This window comes from Boleophthalmus pectinirostris, unplaced genomic scaffold (genome assembly GCF_026225935.1).
Source record: "Boleophthalmus pectinirostris isolate CB_2022bp ecotype Guang Dong unplaced genomic scaffold, ASM2622593v1 HiC_scaffold_18, whole genome shotgun sequence".
Classification (NCBI taxonomy): Eukaryota; Metazoa; Chordata; class Actinopteri; order Gobiiformes; family Gobiidae; genus Boleophthalmus; species Boleophthalmus pectinirostris.
The window spans coordinates 343,459-365,755 of record NW_026571133.1 but is presented as its reverse complement, the minus strand read 5'-3'; the positions used below and the strand labels follow the sequence as shown (position 1 = coordinate 365,755).

Sequence of the window (22,297 nt, the reverse complement as noted above, 5' to 3'; positions counted from 1 at the left end):
AGAAACTAAACTTAAAACCACAATCACTAATTTGCATAAACTAAGTGAAGATAAAACTCCAGCTCTTGTGTCGCTGATGTGGTTCAACTTCTGTCGGATTAAAAGACATGACTCAGGTGAATACAGGTTAGTGTGACCAGATTTGTGTTTGTCAAAACCAGGACAGCGTACGGGGGGAGGGGGGCGGGGCCTCGTCATCCACATTGAGCGACTCTCACCTGGTAAAACTTTTTCCCACTGGACACAGAAACATATGTGCTGCTTTATACACTGTGCACATGGACTCACACTTGTCCCGAACGCAACGGAAAGTGTGGAATTTCTTGTACAAATCATCGTTAAATCCACATTTGTGCTTCGGTTCGTTACAGACTGACCCACTGTTTGTGTCTCGCTCCTTCTGATGCAGAGACACATGTACACACCTGTTTGGTCACGATACACACAACAACCTACATTCAGTTTGTCGATTAAAATGAACGTAATCGATGAAATTCTTAATGATCAATTATCGATAAATCCATTAATCATGCCCATCACTAGTGAGTAATGTGCATCACGTGGAGCTACGGTTCTGATTATCTCCATAAACTCACAGAGGAGAGTATAAGACTCATATCCGCCTCACTGTTTCATAGATATTTCTGCCGCTGGACTTATTTTCTCCACTAAACTCTGCTGCCACATGTAAACAAACAGCGGCCATGGCTCAGTCCGGTTCTGCAGGTGTGAGTGCAGAATACAGAACCCACAGAAATCGGCACGGTTCACGGTTCAAGTCCAAGATCAGACCAAGAATCTGAATCCAAGGTCAAACTCAGGTGTGGGGGTTGTTATGTATTAGAGCTGTTTGCTGTCTACAGATCGACTATAGAGACATTATTTATTTAAAATATTGTTATTATTACCTGCTCCTCGAAGGGTTGACCAAGTTTTTTTATTCACCCTGTGTGTGTGTGTGTGTGTGTATTTTTATATATATATATATATATATATATATATATACAAAGAAGAAGAATGAATTTTAAAGTTTTTGATGTATTTTCTGTGATGTTTTGATCATTTTGTCGGTGTCCGGGCGTCTCAGACCTAAACACGGGAGGTGGGGTGGTGGGGGGGTGAGGTGGGATGTACGTTATCACAATCAGCTTAAATACTAAAATGATTGGAGTCCTTCTGTGCCCTTCAGATCTCTGTTAATCTGAGACAAAGCCCGAGGCCCCTGCAGAACGCTCCATTACAAACGATCAGCAGCTCTTCTGTTTAACAATTCAATATTACACACTTAAACACATCTGTAAAGCTTTTAGTCCATTAGAGGTGTGCAAACATTGAAATATAAATGATATGATATTATTATATCATAAGGTTTAATCTGATGATACAGTATCAGTGTCGTGGGCTGCTGTATCGATACATCGAAATCCTGGAAAAGTCATAGAAATTTAGTTTCCAACTACTTTCACACAACTCCAGCGCTCTGTTAAGTTATCATTAGGCTGTTATGATTACTGTATTTTTCGGACTATAAGTCGCACCAGCCAGAAAATGTGGAATGAAGAAGAAAAAAACATATATAAGTCGCACTTTTTGGGGGGAAATGTATTTGATAAAATCAGAGACCAGGAACCGACGTTTCCTGTTGAAAGTCAAGTTCTCGTAAAAACAATAGAAGAGAACAACAGACTGTTAACGTCACATATGAACAGTTCTTCAGATAAACTATAACATAAACAACAGAACAGAACAAGTTTAACAAACTCTCCATCTCACTCCAAATCACTAAATCCATTCAATTCTTCATCCTCGGTGTCACTTCTGAACAACTCGACCTCCGGAGGTAAACAGAGCGTCACTTCCTCTTCTGTGTCGCTGTCGTCAGACTCAGCATCAGTTCCAGTTAGAATTATTTGGGTCTTTCTGAATCTCGACAGGATGGTTTCAGTGTCACTGAAGTCCAGACTTTGTCCATCCAGTGACTTCAGGAAAGTTTCATGGTGCATCCTCCTGGTGTCACAAGTTTTTTGTTCACTCCCAACTGTCTTTCTGTTGCTTGATTATCGTTTTCGGCTGCAGATTTCACGACTTAATCTGCAGAATCTGATTTTCTTTTTGGGGGCATTTATGTTCAGTCTTCTCAGTCGTCTTTATAATTTTGTTTAAATGTTAAATTGTTCAGTGGTGCAGAAGTAATGGTGCGATCGACTGACATGATACAGACAGGACAGAGGCTCTTTCTGCAGGAGACATGTGCAGTAGAGCCAAGTGACAGTGGTTCAGGAGGAACAGGAGCAGCAGATACTCACACACAAGACTAGAACCTCTCAACACGTTCAAGGCTGAAGTATAGTTCTGCGTCGACTCAGTGCGCACTGCCGCCGTTGCCTTGTCGCCGTCGTTTTTGATTTATGGATGTGCGTCGAGGTCTGTGCACCGCAAAGTAATTCACCGCCAAAACTCTAGGGGGCAACCATATCTGTCCATTCATGTATACTTCCTGTGTGTATGACCCGCAGACGTATAATCTCTGAAAAGTTTAACATGAACCATCTCTAATGCGACAAACCACAGAACAGACTCACTACTCATATTCCACTGAGTCGTGTCCTTTTTAAGTTCGAGAGAAGCTGAACCGCGAACCAGAAACCAAACATAAACACATATGCACAAAGCTGCACTAAACACGTTATTTCTCAATATATACTGAAAGAAAGAAAAGCCGACAGGTAATGTCTACAGAGCGGTGGTACGGACGACCAATCACAGCTCTTATCATCTGCGTCGCTTCCCCTGCTGCCTGCGGCGTTTTGACACATAGTTAGAAAATTTCGGAGGTGCACGTCGGTCGACGCAGAGGCTCTGCGTCATGACCCAGACGATTTGACGCTGGACCGTAAATTGGCCTTCACTCTCAACATTTGAATATACAAGTCACACTGGAGTACAAGTTGCAGGAAACACCCGAACCATGAAAAAAGTGCGACTTATAGCTCGAAAAATACATTATTTTCGAACGTCTGCGTCTTATGTTTAAAAGAGACGACAATAAAAGCACTGACAGGATTTTGAATGTTAAAAAACTATAATCCCAAACCATAAGGTGAGTGGAAAGATTTAACGTTTCATATTTAGCCCTAAAAGTCTGATCAGTTCTAAACATGTCGGTGCCAGTGTATAGCAGATCCCCCACTGGAAAAGTTCCATAATGCAGCTTTAACCTTCACTTGATACTTGTGCGCTCCTCGTTTCCTCTCCTCTGATCGGTGTTTCGGCGTTTGATGCTCTGCTCGTCGCGCTCTCAGAGGAAGTGTGTTAAAGTGCGCGTCTGTACAGCCTGTCCCGACCCGACCTCTGGACCCGCGCCAAAACACACACACACACACATCCCACAATGCACTGCTCCTGCCAGTCTGGCCCACGGTCAGGAGTCTGATCTGGGATCTGATCGCACAGAGAGAGAGAGAGAGAGGGAAGAGAGAGGGGTGAAAGAGTGGGAGAGTGAAAGAGAAAAGGGGGGAGAGAGCAGCGGGGGGTCGAGGGAAGTGAGAGAGGGAGCGAGAGAAGAGAGAGACAGAAAGAGATGGGGGCAGAGAGAGAGAGAGAGACAGAGAAAGAGAACAGAGAGAGAGACAGAGAGAGAGGAGCAGAGAAAGAGAGACAGAGAGACACAGAAGAGAGAGACAGAAAGAGAAACAGAGAGAGAGATGGGGGGCAGAGAGAGAGAGAGAGAAAGAGATGGACAGAGAGAGAGAGAGAGAGACCAGAAAGAGAGATGAGAGAGTGGGGACAGAGAGAGAGAGCAGAGAGAGAGATGGAGAGAGAGAGAGATGGGTGAGAGAGACAGAGAGAGAGAGAGAGCAGAGAGAGAGAGAGAGAGAGCAGAGACAGAGAAGAAGATGGAGAGAGAGACAGAGAGAGAGAGAGAAAGAGAGAGAGACAGAGAGAGAGATGGAAAGAGATTGGGGGAGAGAGACAGAGAGAGAGAGAGAGACAGATAACTGAATGTGGAGGTATAGCGGGAGAACAGGGGCAGCAATGACTGAAAGAGAGAGAGAGGGAGAAGAGAACGCAGAGACTCTTTCTCTTTGGAGGAAAGAGAAACGCAGGGAGGAAACAGACAGGAGAGAAAAGGAGGAGAGACAGATTCTTTATAAAAGCGTAAACGAAACCCTCTGAATCTTCTTCGTGTATTTGGCCGTGAACGTCCCGCTGAGGATCTTGTTGTTCTTTCACATCTGAGCTGAGTCGCCTTTTCTTTAAGCTCGACCCGAACTGAACCTGCTGAGGAGAGCCCCCCCGCTGTGACGCTCTACAGACACGTGAGAGACAGAATCACCCGCAATTTACACCAGGAAAAAACAAAAAAAACAACTCACTTTACACCAGAGACACAGAGCTGCTCCTGTGACTCCAGCCTCTGCGGATCTTCACGTTTAAACACTAAACTTTTTACATTGTTTACGTTTTCATTGGTTGATTGCGTGAATTCATTTTTAAATCACAAAACAAAAGGAGAGCTGTATCTGCGCCTAGGCCTCGTTAACCTAAAAACTTTGCAGAGAACTAGTATGCAGCGAGATTAAATACCTGCAGAGATGAAACCAAACAAAGCCCAGTGTGTCTCTTACCGGTAAAACAGAAGAGCTGAAGAAACAGTGTGAAGTGTGAAACTTATATCCACCAGAAAACATCCAGTCACCAGTGCGGGGCGTTTAGTGTCTCAAAGCCAAAGTGCGTAATAATAAATCTACATCTAGTCACAGTCTGCAGTGTCAGCGTAAAAATTCAAGCCAAACAGAAAATATGAACTAAAACTCTGCCAAAATCCTGCTCCTCATTGGTGAATATCTCCAGTGTGGAACTCGTGTATATAAATGAGTCTGTGTAAAGTTCATAATTCTCCTCCGTCCAGGTAACCGCGGAGTAAAAGCATAAAGTTACTGATCAAAATAAGAGCACGTGCGTCATTTGATATAAAGCGCCAAATATGAGAAACAAAAGTGAAACTGAAGTGTGTGACAGTCTGAAGCACTGTCCTTTTTAACAACCAACTGCTGCACCATTGGACCAGCTCTTCTGACATATAAGCTTTTTTCTCTTACGTGCCAAAGCCCGGGATGAAGAATTAAATTAGTAAAACAAACAAAATTATAAATTAAATACATGCCGTCCGTGCCACCGTCCCGAATCAAAACCAGGGAAGGCTGAGTTTTCTCTGTTGTGGCCCCTGAGCTTTGGAGCTCCCTCCCTCTTCATCTGAGATCTTGCTCCTCAATCCGTGTATCATTCGTTCATTCATTTTTCAATATAAAACCAAAAATAAGAAAATGAAAAAACAACAGTTTTCTTCATTATTTGTCTCCAAATGAAAAAACAGATAATGATTTGTTTTTTCAGTTTTTGATTTTGTGTTTAAATGAAGAATGGAAAAAAACGATAACGGCCGTTTCCCGTTTACGTGACTCCTGTGACTGTGATGTCGGACTTTGGCGCTGCATACGGACTGAACCAGGACTGATCCAGAAAATCCGAGCAGTCAGCTCGGAGTCATCTGTCATCAAGTCTCACGTAAACGGGAAACGGCTGTTATCCGCTTTTTCCATTCTTCATTTAAACACAAAATCAAAAACTGAAAAAATGAATCATTATCTGTTTTTTCATTTTGGTTTTGGAGACAAATAATGAAGAAAACTGTTTCTTATTTTTGGTTTTATATTGAAAAACAAATGAACAAATGACACACAGATTCTCCTCCCTTCCTCACTTTAAAACCCTCCTGAAAACAATTTTTTTCAAGATGCCGTTCAACAGCCCATGAGCTCCACTTTAGATTATTATCTTTGCGTATCAAGTCATTCTTTTACGTATAATATTATATATATTTTATTTTTGTGTTATTGATTCACTGTGTTGTGTTTCATGGTGTAAAACACTTTGGTGCAACTTGTTACGTTTGTTTTTAAATGTGCTGTATAAATAAAATGACTTCACTTGACTAAATGCAGTTAAATAAACAATTAAATTTGTTATATTTAATTGCAAATTCTGAATTATACCATTATGCCGAATAACAAAAATGTGGTTAATTACATGCCTATTATCACTGTAAATGTATAATTTTAAACTTTGTGCTCAAAGAAATGGACAGTGGTTTATGTTTTATGGGCATCTAACTCTACCCAAAGACTTGCTCTTTCTTATAATCGTCTCAATTTCTTGCGGCCCCTAAAATTAGTAGCTCTTTGGTATTTTAGTTTTGTAAAAGTGGCTCACCGAATGAAAAAGGTTGGAGACCTCTGCTTTAGACAATATAATGTGATTTTCCACTTTAAATGTTCGTACTTTCTTTTCTAATCCCTTGTGTTCTTATGTGTGTGTGATCCCTCAGTGGTCCGGGGCGTATTTAGTCTCTGTGCTCTTGTACTTGTTCGGAAACTAGTTTACGATATAATTTTGATTAGTATGAGATGTTTTGATACATTAGAGCCCCGGTGTGTGTGTGTGTGTGTGTGTGTGTGGTGTTGTGCAGAGGAGTGTGAGACGGGGTGGGGGGCTGTGAACGCCGCGTGGTGAGGGGTTGTGTTACGGCTCTGACCTGAGCAGAATGTCCCCGGCGGTGGACGCTCTGTGCTTTGTGTGGGGCCTTCACCGACGACACGAGAGGAACAAAGATGAGGGCTTCATTCTTCTCGTGGAGGTGACTTCAGAGCGTCTGAAAGAGGAGCTGTCCTCGGTGCTGAAACTCGAGCCTGCGTCAAGTATTCTTTTATTTTCACCGTAACAGTCGCCGCGTATTAAAGACGTCGTTTATGATTTTTATTTAAAGACGCGAAAAACAGAACTAAGATACGATTCTTCACTCACGTTTTGCTTTCAGAGGATCCGAATTATTCGCCATGATGAGTTTGTAGAAGCTTTTCACAACTTTCAGAGACCAGTGCAGAGTTTTGCCGTAAAGTTTATACTCACTGCATGCTAATACGCACTTCCTGATTCTCAGACAATAAAACTTAGATGCAAACAGAACACAGCTGATACATTTTGACCTCAAGAGCTGCTTACATAATATATCTGTGCTAGGGATGTAACGATGTCCATCTCACAGTACGATATTTATTACGATATTTTGAAGAGGCTAATTATAATTATAGATAGGACACTTTTTTTGCTTTTAAAATACCTTGACAAGATTTTGGTGTGAATTATTTCCATCACAATCCCAAAAATTCTAGTAAAAAACATATTTCTTCATGTTGTCTGCGCTGAAATGAATCATGGGATATGTAGTTCCCAAAGTTTATTAGCTAGTGCTACTATAAAACAAGGCATTTAAGCAAAGAGGCTTGTAACTCGATATATTGTGATGGTCCACGATATTATTGTGAAACTTTAGACGATACAACATCACGATATTTCGGTTTCTGTACTGGGGAAAAGTCTTATGATACGATATCGTCACGGTGTGAACCTCACGGTACGATATTTATTGCGATATCGTGGGAAAGCTCACGATATGATGGGGAGACTCAAGATCAGAGATGTAACAATATTCAAATCTCTTGGTACGATGTTTTCACGATATACATCTCACAGTACGATATTTATTATTTTGATATTTTGTGGTGGCTAATATTCTACTCTTTCTTCTTAAAATGCCTTGACAAGACTTAATCCAAAGAACTAAGACTTAAAAGTGTTAGAACTGTTATTTCTTCTTGTCATCTGCACTGAAATGGAGCAAAGGATCATGGTCTATGTAGTTCCCTCTGTCTTTTTTATCTATTGCTGCACCATCACTCTTTATTTAAACAAAGAGACTTGTGATGGTCCACGATATTATTGTGAGAACTTTGACGATACGATATCACAATATTTCGATTATTGTTCCAACCCTACTGGTTTAAACCCGGTTTAGACCTGCTTTAGTCCTGGGTTTAGTCCTGGGTTTAGTCTTGGGTTTAGTCCTGGTTTTAGTTCTGGTTTTAGTCCTGGTTTTAGACCTGGTTTTTGTCCTAGTTTTAGACCTGGTTTTAGACCTGGTTTAGTCTTGGTTTAGACCTGGTTTAGTCTTGGTTTAGTCTTGGTTTAGACCTGGTTTAGTCTTGGTTTAGACCTGGTTTATGACAACACAATGAGCAACAAAGTCTCATTTTGTTTTTAGACTAATTGACAGTGTCCTAACATTAAACATACAAGAAGTGAGTGAAAAGGAGCAGAAAGGTTTCTGGCAAAATTATAACGTCTCCCTGGAGACGAGCATATAGCCAATCCCACACCATAAAAGTTACATAATGCACCTTTAATCTTCACTTGATACTTGTGCACTCCTCCTGTACTCTCCTCAGGTCAGTGTTTGATGTGCTGCTCGTCTCTGTCTCAGAGGAATAACAATATCACGATATTTCGGTAATTGTTACATTCCTAGGGGAAAGACATGAGGCCTGTAAAGGTGCACTATGTAACTTTTCTGCTCGAGGGTCCACCACCAGTGTGTCTGCTTTGCTTTGTCTAGACCAGACCTGGGCATTGTCCAGCTCCACATACGACTCTGAGCGGCCCGTTTGAGCTCATTTGTAATTAAAAAATAAACATATTTTATAGTTTTACCTCATGCGTGGACTAAAGCTGCTTTGCTTTTATTTTAGACGTGTGTTTTTTTAATGACATTTTTTGTAAGACAGTCTCACTTCTTCATTGCTTAGTCAAAACATAAACTCTTACCAGTCTGACCAGCTCATCAAAACAATATTTAATGGATGGGCATGATAAGTCGACTAATCGATAATTGATCATTAAGAATTTCATCGACTACGTTCTTTTTTAATCGACAAACCGAATGTAGGTTTCTGTTCATAGAGACGAAGCTGCGTCTGACACAAACACTGGAATTGCAGCTTCACAGTCCCACGTTTGGGCTCTGGCTCCTCCTTGGAGACACTGTTCCACTCAATGAGCACATTTACATGCACATCAGTGTCCCTGTTTCATCTTGGTGCATGTAATCGAAGTATCCCGGTGACTGTAACATAAAGAGCTGCTCTAAACCTGCAGACGTACAATCTCTGAAAACATGAACCATCTCCAACACCACACACACACAGAACACACTCACCATCATCATCGTCAACATGAGTCGTGTCCTTTAATCTGACAGAAGCTGAACCACATCAACACACAAGGAAAGAGCTGTTTTTTTTTCTCTCTGCTTAGTTTATGCAAATTAGCCATGTGGTTTTAAGTAGAGCCCGACCGATATATCGGTTGGCCGATATTATCAGCTGATATGGGCAACTTTAGGCATATCGGCTATCAGCTTGCTGATAGGGGCCGATATTTCACGTGGGCATGTTATACCTCGTTATAAATCTTAGACTCTCTACATTCTGTTCATTTAATCCAATTTACAGACAGATAAATGTCCTAATATGTGGCTCCACGTCAGTATTTATCTGCGGAGTCATTTGTCTGTGTGTGTCCGTACTGTCCCTGAACACACCACAGAGTCACGTCACTCACGTGTGTTTGTTTACACCTGCAGACACAGATCCAAACACTGAGATTATATTCTTTTTACGGACAATCGGTTTGAGTCTGGATTAAAAGGACATTTATTAGTGCAGATTTGTGATGTGAGGAGGAGCCTGTATGAGCGGTGAGTGTTGGAAATATGTCGACTCTGAAGCTAGTTTTTGTCATTTGTTATGGGTTAGCTGCTGTAGCTCCCGCACATAAACAGACTGTTTTCTATTGGTCTGTTCTAAAGTGACTATATTGGCCGTATATTTGCTACTGGACCTGCACTGATATGTAAATGAGCTGTGAATAGACGTGTGAATTATGACATTTGCGCATATAATTAATTACTGCGGCGCGCACGTATTTACGGCTAAAGGCTAATAGCGCTACTTTCTTTACTAGTTATGGGTCGGTCGCGAACGAAATGACTCTTAGAACCGGCTCTTTAAAGGGAACGACGGGAGCCTGATCCTTATTGGGAGCCGTGTTTTCTCTTTCTCTCACTTTTTTTCTCTTCACGCCGCGTGATTCGTGGTTTGACAGCGGCAGCGGCTCAAAACGAAACTTTGAGAAATTTGCGTGTACGTAGGATTAAAAAAAATAAAAATAAAAAAAAACAAGCATATTTGACTGTAGTTTAGCATAAAATAAATAAGTCCCGCTTTAGTCCTTTTTCAGTCCTGGTTTAGACCTGGTTCAGTCCTGATTCAGTCCTGCTTTAGACCTGCTTGCAACAAAACAATCTGAAGAGCCACTTGGGAGCCAAAAGAACCAGCAGCTTTTAGTGAGCCGAGCCAAAAGAGCCGGTTCTCTAAAAAGAACTGGAATACCCATCACTAGTGTCTAGAATGTGATGCAAAAATGCCATTAAACCAACCTACTGTCTGTAAATATGATGTAAAGAGGCAGAAGAACAATACATGTTGCCTAAATAAACCCAATTTAAAATCCACCAGAGCCAAACCTAAGTTTTTTAAACAATTCAACATTTACAGTGAATTTTTACATCACTAAATATATCGGCGATTATATCGGCTATCGGCAGCTCCAACTTCCATTATATCGGTTTCATATCGGCCACAGCAAAATCCATATCGGTCGGGCACTAGTTTTAAGTTTTGTTTCCGTGAGACTTGCACAAATCTGCATTAAACACATTATAATGTCAAACGGGCTGATGTGGCTCTAGAGTGATTCTGGTTTATATGTTGTAAAGTTGAATTTATTTATGCAGATTAGTACCAGTAATAAAGATGATACTTTTAATATAAAACCGTTAATGATTAATTGAAAATCAATCGTTAATTCTCCCGACGATCGATTAAGAAATTTTCATCGAATGCCCGTCCCTACTACTGCTTTTTATTAAGAAATACAATTAATATTATGTAGAATTTAGTTAATATTTTCTAGAGACGTCAAAGTTCTCACAATAACATCGTGGACCATCACAGTATATCGAATTACAAGTCTCTTTGCTTAAATTAAGAGTTATGGTGCTGCAATAGTTAAAAAAAAAGACAGAACTACATAGACCATGATCCTTTGCTCCATTTCAGTGCAGACGACAAGAAGAAATAACAGTTCTAACACTTTGTTTAGGTTACACAATGCACCTTTAAATCCATTTTGTATGTTTTTTTTTTTTTCTTTTTTGAGTTTCAGACTATTTTAAACCTTTTTTGGCTACGTTTGCCAGTTGCGTCACCGTGGTAACTGCTGAACGTTCCGCCACAGACACATGCAAAACACCCCCCCGTTCGAAGCATCTGTAACATCTTCACGGAGACTGGGATTTTACTTTGAAAACATCCACATTTTTAGCGTTTTTCCCTTTTTTTAAAAAAATCAAACGGCGTCAGTGTTTCTCCGGCTGAAGTGCGCGTTGACCTCGGCGCCGCGTCCTCCTTCACTCCACTTCCTGTCTCCTCCAGACGGCGTGATCTGATTGGACGTCTCCCCGGGTGACGGCGGGATGGGTTTTTGGAGGAGAGCTCTTTCTGCTGATGCGATTACAGCTCTCAGCGCACCAGGGAAACCGATAATGCACTTTTAACTGGTTTGGGCTGCGCCGAACGGGACTTGTACGACTTTTAGTGCGTCTTTAATCACGTTTACTCAAAAGAGACACTGAAGACGCCTGATCGATACGTTTTCCTGATTGACATAATGGAATAATTAATTGATTAAAGGCTCATTTACGCTTTAAGTTTTAGACACGTAGAGATGCTCAGACGCCACGTTTACATGAGCAGTGTTGGGAAGGTGACTTTTAAAATGTAATCCCCTACAGATTACGGATTACATACACCAAAATGTAGTTTGTAATGTAATCCATTAAATTACTTAAGGTGAGTAACTGTAAGTAATCTGAATACTTTGGATTACTTGATATTGTCATGTTTTTAAAACTACATGAATGCAGCAACGACATCCTGAAAATTCTTGTTTGTTCTCTTTAAATTGTCTGTTGAGTCCAAGTCTCCATGAACAAGAAACTGTTTACTGTAAAGTAGCAAAGACCAGGAAATCTTAATATAAGATGTTTTGTCCTGTTTTTAGTTCCTAGTTTAGTCCTGGTTTAGTCCTGGACTGGTTTAGTTCTGGTTTTAGTCTTAGTTTAGACCTGGTTTAGTCCTGGTTTTAGTCCTGGTGTTAGTTCTGGTTTAGAGGCGCACAGGAGAACGGTGGTGTCTGCTCCGTACGGAAGGAGACGTGGGATTTAGCCCAAAATGTGAAAATGTGATAGAAAAATCCCTCTGTGTAATCCATTTATTTCAACAAAGTAACTGTAATCCAATTACCACTCACTGAAACAGTAACTGTAACTGAATACAGTTACTCAAAATTTGTACTCTGATTACGTAACGCCGGTAAATGTAATCTGTTACTCCCCAACACTGTACATGAGAGATTTAACTCAGAAAAGAAACCATTTAATTCTGATTTTTAAATTTTTCCTCGAACATGTAAATGTTTATCCAGGCTGGTGTCACCTAGTGCCTCCGCTCAATTTCATTTCTCTCTAGGGACTATATCAGGAATCAAAATACACTAGACGGTTTGCAAAAACTCCGGAAGTGCGAGTTCGGGCACCAGCCAATCAGTGAAGAGTGATATATTCTGCGTTGCCAACGATTCCCGAGATCGAGGATTTAAAGCCGGAACAAAGAGAATGTTTGGTGAATTTTATCAAGGGGAAAGACGTTATTGTCCTTCTTCCTATGAGATTTGGGAAAAGCTTCATGTACCAGTAGCTCCTTTAGCGGCGCATTACATACTGTGATAGAAATTTAGATTGTTGAAAGATTCATTCTGTCTTTGTGTAAATGAATGTGATTTCTACCTGAAACCCAGACCAGTCGTGAACATGTGTAAAGGTTCATCAGACACAACTGTCTCCTCCTGCAGGAAGCCCTCTGTTCTCCTCAACTGTGTGTTCATTTAGCACCAGCCTCTGAAACCAAAGTCACTCTGCTTTGACATGTATGTAACTTGTATTTCTGTATAAATACTCAGAGCTCAAATGTTCTGGGGCAGATACTCGGACAGATACTTGGAGGATGGGGCAAGATGTGGTAGGGACATAGTGCTGGTGGAGAGAGGCAGGGACTAGGCTCTGTCCATATCTGCTGTAACAAGAATAAACCTTGGTCTATATTTCAAAAACTCATCGGGCTTTGCAAATAGATTCATTATTTATCTTCAAGAGATACATCATTTTTGCCACAACAATATGTCACGACCAAGTAGCAGCGATTGGTTAAATGAAAAAAATCAACGTCAAAGTGAAAGGCACCAGCTGTTCACCAAGAAACACCTTCCACTGCAAAGAGACCAAGACGTGATGTTGCTGTAAAACCACAAGAACAAGAAAGTGCAGCTCAGTCTGTTTGTCTTCTGCACCTGAACCCCAAGAACATTTTTTTCCTTCCCGCTCTCTTGAGGCGGTGTCAATCAGACCCAAAAATGTATTTTCTCGTCTGGCAAGAATTTATTTTCAAATAAATAAATGAATTTATTTTCAAATAAATTCTTGGGTCTGATTGGAAAAAAAAAAATTTCCTCGGAGTAGAGCGTGAGGATTTTGCTTTGTTGTCGCTCCACATACAAAATGTTCGCTGTAAACTCGGTATTTCTTAAGGGCCGTTCACACCAAGGCGTCAAAACGTCCACTTTCAATGTAAAGTCGATGTGGACGCGCGACTAGAGCGTCCTGCATTTTTGAATCTGGCGTCGACGCGGCGCGTCTTGAGCCTTTTGGCGTCAGCGGTCTAGACGCGCGACCAAGGCGTCAACGTCAAGAAGTTGAAAATGCTGAACTTTTCGCGTCACACGCGCCGCGTCAACCAATCAGGGACGAGTATCCAGTGACGCAGCGACATTATTATCAGGAAGCAAGACCCGAGAACCAGAACGAGAACCACAAACATGAACGGAGAATAAATATATACACCACAATCACCGAGCCGATCGCGAGGACTACACCAGGACCGGACCAGGACTAAACCAGGACTAGACCAGGACTAAACCAGGACTAGACCAGGACTAAACCAGGACTAGACCGGGACTAAACAAGGACTAGACCGGGAGTAGGCCGAGACTAGACCGAGACTAGACCGGGACCAAACCAGGACTAGACCGGTATTAGACCAGGACTAGACCGGGACTGATCCAGTGACATTAGTGGAGTATAAATATAAACACGCCCCAGTCGTCGACCCGATCTCCTCCGCTGATGTTTTATGTCATAAAAACACTCTGTCAGTCTGGTCTGACATTGTTTCTGGAAAAGACCAGGATCGGGCTCTTGTTTCCAGGGCAACGGACGCGCGTCAAGTATTTTTGTCCCGTTCGTCCACGGCGTCAAAGACGCGCGTCGAGGGCGTCTAAACTCAAATGCAAAGGCTCCAAATAGAGGTGTCAAGGCGTTTTTTGACGCTTTGGTGTGAACGGCCCTTTAGACAGACAAATGTTTCCTTTTTGGTTCTTACTGTGGATCAATCCTGCCCATCACCTTCACCTTTCACTATTTTTCAATTTTGTTGGGAAGAGAAACAGTTTGAACAGAGGTTTGCAGTCACACACATCTGATTCACTTTTGCATTTATGGAGTTTGCAAACTTCTGAAGCCCATTTCTCGAGTCGTTTTCCGCTGTTAGGATCCAACAACCACATAATTACGATGTCCGAATCCCAAAACTAAAATATGACAATATCAGAACCAGAAACAAAAGTGATATGGTTCAAAAGACTTGAAAAGATCGACTTTGTCAATAGACACATCCCCATTTTTAATCACTCTAAAACCTAAAACGATGGAACCCTTTTCTTTTTCTTACAATGTATTTTCAGTTTCTGGTGACTCGTTCAGTTTTATTAGTTGAACTGCAGCTGTGTCGAGTTTCAAACAGGTCTTTAACTCTTTTAAGAGGAGCTCGGAGGTAAAAGACGAGATTACGGAGCTCAGATTTCCATCCCGCGGAGACAGACGAGCGTTTATGACCGTTTGAACGCTTTAATTCGATCTGTACGACGCAGACCGACGCAGTTACAGGTTCTGCTCTTTCAGAAAGGCTCGAGTCGAGGCGAGACGGACCACGGCTTTTCTCTGAGACTTTTGAGTTTTCTAAAGCTGAACCAAGTCCGAATTGAAAGATCAAAACGGAAAATCAGTCAATCAATTCGGGCATTTTTTTTCATTAACCGGCAGCAGCAGAAGAGCACAGAAGAAGTTAGTGAAAGGTTCAGTGAAAAAAATTAGAAATTCTGTGGTTTTTCATCATTTGGGCGAAGAATCTGTGTGTCATTTGTTCATGTGTTTTTCAAAATTAAACCAAAAATGAGAAATTGAAAAGAGAACTATTTTCTTCATTATTTGTCTCCAAAACCAAAATGAAACATTTTTTGATTTTCGATTTTGTGGTTAAATGAAAAATGGAAAAAATGGATAATGGCTGAACCAGGATTAAACCAGGACTGAACCATTACTGATCCAAGTCTAAACCAGGACTAAAACAGGACTGAACCAAGTCTAAACCAGGACTAAACCAGGACTAAAACAGGACTAAAACAGGACTAAAACAGGACTAAAACAGGACTAAAACAGGACTGAACCATTACTGAACCAAGTCTAAACCAGGACTAAAACAGGACTAAAACAGGACTAAAACAGGACTGAACCAGGACTGAACCAGGACTGGACCAGGACTGAATCAGGACTGAATCAGGACTAAACCAGGACTAATGTTGGACTTGAGAGAGAGAGAACCCTGAGACCGTGAAGCAGTGTGACACTGTCTTATTTCAGTCCTGGTTTAGTCCTGATTTAGACCTGGTTTAGTCCTGTTTTAGTCCTGGTTTAGTCCTGGTTTAGTCCTAGTTTAGTCCTGTTTTAGTCCTTGTTCAGTCCTGGTTTAGACCTAGTTCAGTGCTGCTTCAGTCCTGGTTTAGTCCTGGTTTAGTCCTGGTTTAGTCCTGGTTTAGTCCTGGTTTAGTCCTGGTTCAGTCCTGGTTCAGTCCAGCATCACAGTTTAAGTCACGAAAACGGGAAATGGTCGTTATTTGTTTTTTTTTTTTCATTATTCTTTTAAACACAAAATTGAAAACTGAAAAAAACAAAAATGAAGGAGACAAATAATGAAGAAAATAATTTCTTTCTCTTAAATCTTATTTTTCGTTCGATACCCGGTTGGCCCAGCTGTTTGAGTGTGGAGAGTTTGTCCACTGAGCCCAAGTCTGGGGGTTCGAATCCAGCTGATGAAGGCTGGTCTTGTGTCCTTGGGCAAGACATTTACCCCCCTTCCCTCCATCCTCTTCCTGTTCTTTGATGTAAAATGTTTTGAGTGGAAAAGTGCTGTGTAAAAATGTCATGATTTTCTGTTTCCTGTGAGGCGCTTCCATCTCGAGTATGTCCTCCAGAAAAGTTACTTAGTGCAGCTTTAAAGACACGTTTAAAAAAAAAAAGTTTAAAAGACTTTTTTTCGTTAAATGTCGATCTAATGTAAATGTTTTTGTTTTGTGTTGCAGAGATGCAGAGTCCAGAGCAGCGCTGAAGAAAACTGAGGTCTGACACCATGGAGCCTCCCTCTGAAACCCAACAGGAGCCAGACAAGACTTCAGTCAGTTTAAACACACACACACACACACACACACACACACACACACACACACACACACACACACACAGACACACACACACACACACAGACACACACACACACACACACACACACACAGACACACACACACACGACACACACACACACACACACACACACACACACACACACACACACACACACACACACACACACACACACACACACACACACACAGACACACACACACACACTGACACACACACACACACACACACAGACACACACACACACACACACACACACAGACACACACACACACAGACACACACACACACACACACACACACACACACACACACACACACACACACACACACACACACACAACTACACGACCAATTCAATTTAAATTTCGACTGAACACATTTTCAATTTGTTTAAAATCGACGTCGCCTCAAACTCTTTTATTTTTCTTTAATTCTTAATGAGTCATTTTCACCAAACACTGGAGTCACATCAGGATCCTGGACGCAGCATAAAAACTAGGCTCCTCTTCCTCCTCTTTCTTCTCTTCCTCCTCTTTTTCCTTTTCTTCTTCCTCTTCCTTTTCCATCTTTCTCCTCCTCTTCCTGCTCTTTCTTTTTGTCCTTCTAGTCTTCCTCCTGTTCCTTCTCCATCTCTTCTTCCTCCTCCTCCTCCTCCTACTCCTCTTCTTCTTTCTCTTTTTCTTCTTCTTCCACCTCGTCCTCTTTCTTTTTCCTCTTTCTGCTCCTTTTCTTCTTCATCCTCCACCTTTCTCCTTCTCTTCCTGCTCTTTCTTTCTTTTTGTCCTTCTGTTCTTCCTCCTCTTCCTTCTCCACCTCTTTTTCTTCTTCCTCCTCCTCCTCTTCTTCTTTCTCTTTTTCTTCTTCCTCCACCTCGTCGTGTTTCTCTTTCTCTTTTTTGTTTTTCTGCTCCTCCTCCTCCTTTTCTTCTTCCTCCTCCTCCTCCTTATCCACCTTTCTCTCCCTCTTCCTGCTCTTTCTTTTTTTCCTTCTAGTCTTCCTCCTGTTCCTTCTCCATCTCTTCTTCTTCCTCCTCCTCCTCCTCCTCCTTCTCCTACTCCTACTCCTCTTCCTCTTTCTCTTTTTCTTCTTCCTCCTCCACCTTTCTCCTTCTCTTCCTGCTCTTTCCTTCTTTTTGGTCCTTCTGTTCTTCCTCCTCTTCCTTCTCCACCTCTTTTTTTTCCTCCTCCTCCTCCTCCTCTTCTTCTGTCTCTTTTTTCTTCTTCCTCCACGTGTTTCGTCGTGTTTCTCTTTCTCTTTTTAGTTTTTCTGCTCCTCCTCCTTCTCCTTCTCCACCTTTCCCCTCCTCTTCCTGCTCTTTCTTTTTTTTGTCCTTTTCTTCTTCCTCATCTTCCGCCGTCTCCTCCTCCTCCTCCTCCTCTTCTTTCTCTTCTTCCTCCGTTCGTTTTAGACCTTTCGTGATCAGCCGTGTGAGGCGTTCTGTATCCGTGTTTACTTTTCCGTGTTTTCTTTCAGATTTAATTGAGTTTAATGAGTGTTTGTGCTTCTGGCGTTCAGTGAGAAATACTCGATGATAAGAAAAGAGACGGAGAAGTGAAACGGGACCGGGGCTGTTGGCTTTTTATCGATTTATCAGTTCATGGAGTCCAAAAAATGTATTAATTTTGGATTATATGAGGATTTTGACGGGACAACAGCAGAAAGTGACGTCACTGAATGAGTGGGCAGAAGATTTTGTATATTTTGGTATTGAATCACAAGTTTAATGTCTTTATATAAATACAGTTTTTCCTGGTACGTTTTTTCCTGCGTAAATAGTAGTTTTTGCATGAGCTCCCCCTGCAGGTGTCGTGTTGTCACTGCAGTTTGGGTCAGATACATATATATTTTTATTTTAGTTTTGAGAGCTTTTGCCTCATCCCCGTTTTTTGAAAAATATTACAACATATGTCAAAGTGCTGTTTCTATAGATTAGGTAGATATTTTAAAGCCACACTATGTAACTTTTCCAATGGAGCACTTCTACCATGCAAATGTGATTACTAGTTTGCTGTTTTAGGTCTAAACCAGGACTAAACCAGGTCTATAACAAGACTGTTTTAGGTCTAAACCAGGACTAAACCAGGTCTATAACAGGACTGTTTTAGGTCTAAACCAGGACTAAACCAGGTCTAATCTAGGACTAAACCAGGTCTAAACCAGGTCTATAATAAATCTCCTCCAGGTCTAATTTAGGACTAAAACAGGTCTATAACAGGTCTAGTCCAGGTCTAATATAGGACTAAACTAGATCTAAACCAGGTCTATAACAGGTCTATTCCAGTTCTAATCTAGAACTAAATCAGGTCTAAACCAGGTCTATAACAGGTCTATTCCAGGTATAATCTAGGTCTACATAGGTCTAAACCAGGACTGTTTCAGGTCTAATCTAGGACTAAACTAGGACTAAACTAGGTCTAAACTAGGTCTAAAATAGGGCTAATGCAGGTCTAAATCAGATCTAAACCAGGACTGTTTCAGGTCTAATCTAGGACTAAACCAGGTCTATAGTGAATCTCCTCCAGGTCTAATATAGGACTAAAACAGGTCTATAACAGGTCTATTCCAGGTCTAATGTAGGACTAAACTAGATCTAAACCAGGTCTATAACAGGGCTATTCCAGGTCTAATCTAGGACCAAACCAGCTCTAAAGCAGGTCTATAATGACTATACTCCAAGTCTAATCTAGGACTAAACCAGATCTACTAAACCAGGTCTATAACAGATCTACTCCAGGTCTAAAAGTGGACTACATCATTTCAACTGTAGTTCTAAACAAAAAAAAAAAACAAAAAAACGAACCAAAGGAGGAAGAAAAGTGAACAAAATAAACTTTAAACTAGGCAAACCTTCAGACTGTCGATCTGTCCAATCATCACCTGAAGGAGCCCTGCGCACCACACTTTGAGAAACACTGCTCTAATTAAAGGCGGATGGGAAAGACCCTGAGAAACGCCCTCAGCTCTTCTGTTTCTCCTTCAAAGAGCGGAGAGTTTGGTGAAAAGGATTCTGGGAGATAACCCCCACTGTGCAGATCAATACACCTCCACGGCAGAGGTCAGAGTCATCGATTACAAAGGTCCCGACACGAGGCCCGAGGGTTTTACAGCTAAACTAATGAGCCGCAGTGTCATTGTGTCCTTGGGCAAAACACTTACACCTGTGATTTTGCTCAGCAGCTTCTCCTCTAGTCTTGATTTGAGTCAAACGAAACGGAAAACTCTCACCAAAGTTCTCGTAGAGGCGCTAATTAGGGTTTGGATTAGGGATGGGCATTCGAATTTTTAATCGATCGTCCGATCGATTATCGACATCCGTTACCGACAGCAGCAGTGACCGAATCTGACCCGAGTCCGACAGGTATTAAGATATTTGTGTCTGAACCTGATCCAACCTGACACAATTAAAATCACACTTTTCATACATTCTACTAATGACACACGGAGGATATTGTTTATGTTCCTCTAACGGACACACAGACGCAAAATACAAACTCGGGATACAGTGAAAATAATGAAGACTTTATTCCTCACCTCTTGTAAAACGGTAAATTTAAAGTGCAGCGTCTCATCCACATTATCCATAGAAATTGTCCTTTGCAAATAATGACATCCAGTCCACAAAACAAAAAGCTGTGAATCCTTTCTTTAAAAGGAAAAAGGTGGGAGTAGTTCCTCACGTGTGTCTGTTTACATCCACACGGCGCACGGATCGAGGTGAAGCTGCAGATGAGTGATAGTGACTCTACTTCCTGTGGACTTTATCTCCAATATTTTATGCTTTAAAAATCCTGTATCTGAAGTTTTGTACCACATTTCACAAATAATAATAATAACACAGTTTTGACTTGTAGCTTAAATAGAAGTGCAGAGTCTGATCTTTTGAACACTTAAGAGTCTCAAAGCGAGTGGTTTTACTGGAGTCAGGAAACAGCGCAGATGTGTCTGAGTCCGACCCAAACCCAAACATAAGTTCTAATATTTGTCTAAAGCCGTCAGGTTCGGTCGGACTTTGGTCGGATTTTGGTCGGACTTCAGTCGAACTTCAGTCGGACTTTTGGTCAGACTTTGGTCGGACTTCGGTCAGACTTTGTTCGGACTTTGGTCGAACTTCAGTCGGACTTTGGTCAGACTTCGGTCAGACTTTGGTCGAACTTCAGTCGGACTTCGGTCAGACTTTGGTCAGACTTCACTCCGGTTTCCAGGCTCTAGTGCAAATACAAGGAAAAAAAAGAAAGAAAATAGAAAAAAAAATGCAAAACACACTCAGATGTCTAATGTCCAAAAGCTTTTTTAAATTTTTAAATAACATTTTGGCAAAAAAGCCTTCGTCAGATCATTTTTCTTGCTTTGGACCACAGGTTTTAGAGCTCAAAAATACCTAGAAAAACAGACGTTCTGACTGTGAGTGGAGTCGCCTCTCCACAGATCTGACCTGTAGATTGTTCTGGTTTTGTTTCCATGAAGATAAAAAGGTTTGTGATAGAAATTTAGATTGTGGAAAGATTTCTCTCATTCTGTCTTTGTGTAAATGAATGTGATTTCTACCTGAGACCAGACCCCCACAGGAAAACACTGATTATGATTGATTACATTAAAATAGTGATTAGTTTATCTTTTAGAAACACATTTGCTCTTGTAACTAAAACTCATTCGGCTTGTTAGAAAGACCTTCAATGTAAATACTTCTGTTCCCTTTTGCTTGCTAATCATGTCAGGAAGTGACAAATGCAAGTGAATACGGAGCAAATCAGATCAAGCATCATCATCTGACCACACCTCAGTAGAAGTCATCACCTTCTCACTTTGACATGTATGTAACTTGGATTTAAATGTAAATACTCAGAGCTCAAATGCTCTGGGGCAGATACTGGAGAGATACTTGGAGGATGGGGCAAGATGTGGTTGGGACATGCTGCTGGTGGAGAGAGGCTGTTGGGCTTTGGCCAGGTCAGGACTAGGCTCTGTCCATATCTGCTGTAACAAGAATAAACCTTGGTCTATATTCCAAAAACTCATCGGGCTTTGCAACTGGATTCAATATTTATCTTCAACAGATATATAATTTATTTCCATAACAAGTTTAATGCCATTAGGGCTGGATATCATTAAGAAGTTGCTGATACGATATGTACCTCAATTAGGGATGGGCATTCGATGAAATTTTCTTCATCGATCGTCGGAAGAATTAAATTATCGATTATCGATTAATCATTAATGTTTTTATATTAAAATGATCATCATTATTATTACTATCTGCACTACTAATCTGCATAAATAAATTCAACTTTACGACATATAAACCGTAACGACTCTAGAGCCACATCAGCCCGTTTGACATTATAATGTGTTTAATTCAGTTTTGTTCAAATCTCACAGAAACAAAACTTAAAACCACATCACTAATTTACATAAACTAAGCAAAGATAAAACTACAGCTCTTGTGTCGCTGATGCGGTTCAAATTCAGTTGGATTAAAAGACATGACTCAGGTGAATACAGGTTAGTGTGACCATATATGTGTTTGTCAAAACCAGGACAGCGTACGGGGGGAGGGAGGTGGGGACTCGTCATCCACATTGAGCGACTCTCACCTGGTAAAACTTTTTCCCACTGGACACAGAAACATATGTG

General features: G+C 41.2%; 1 protein-coding gene across 1 annotated transcript in view; it reads left to right on the top strand.

Annotated features, from left to right (window-relative positions):
* Positions 1 to 22,297, top strand: part of osbpl8 (oxysterol binding protein-like 8) — a 246,558-nt gene that overhangs the window by 66,076 nt on the left and 158,185 nt on the right. The window contains 1 exon segment of the mRNA XM_055153241.1: positions 16,546 to 16,637. Coding sequence (XP_055009216.1) covers positions 16,593 to 16,637 — 45 coding nt within the window. The 5' untranslated portion in view covers positions 16,546 to 16,592.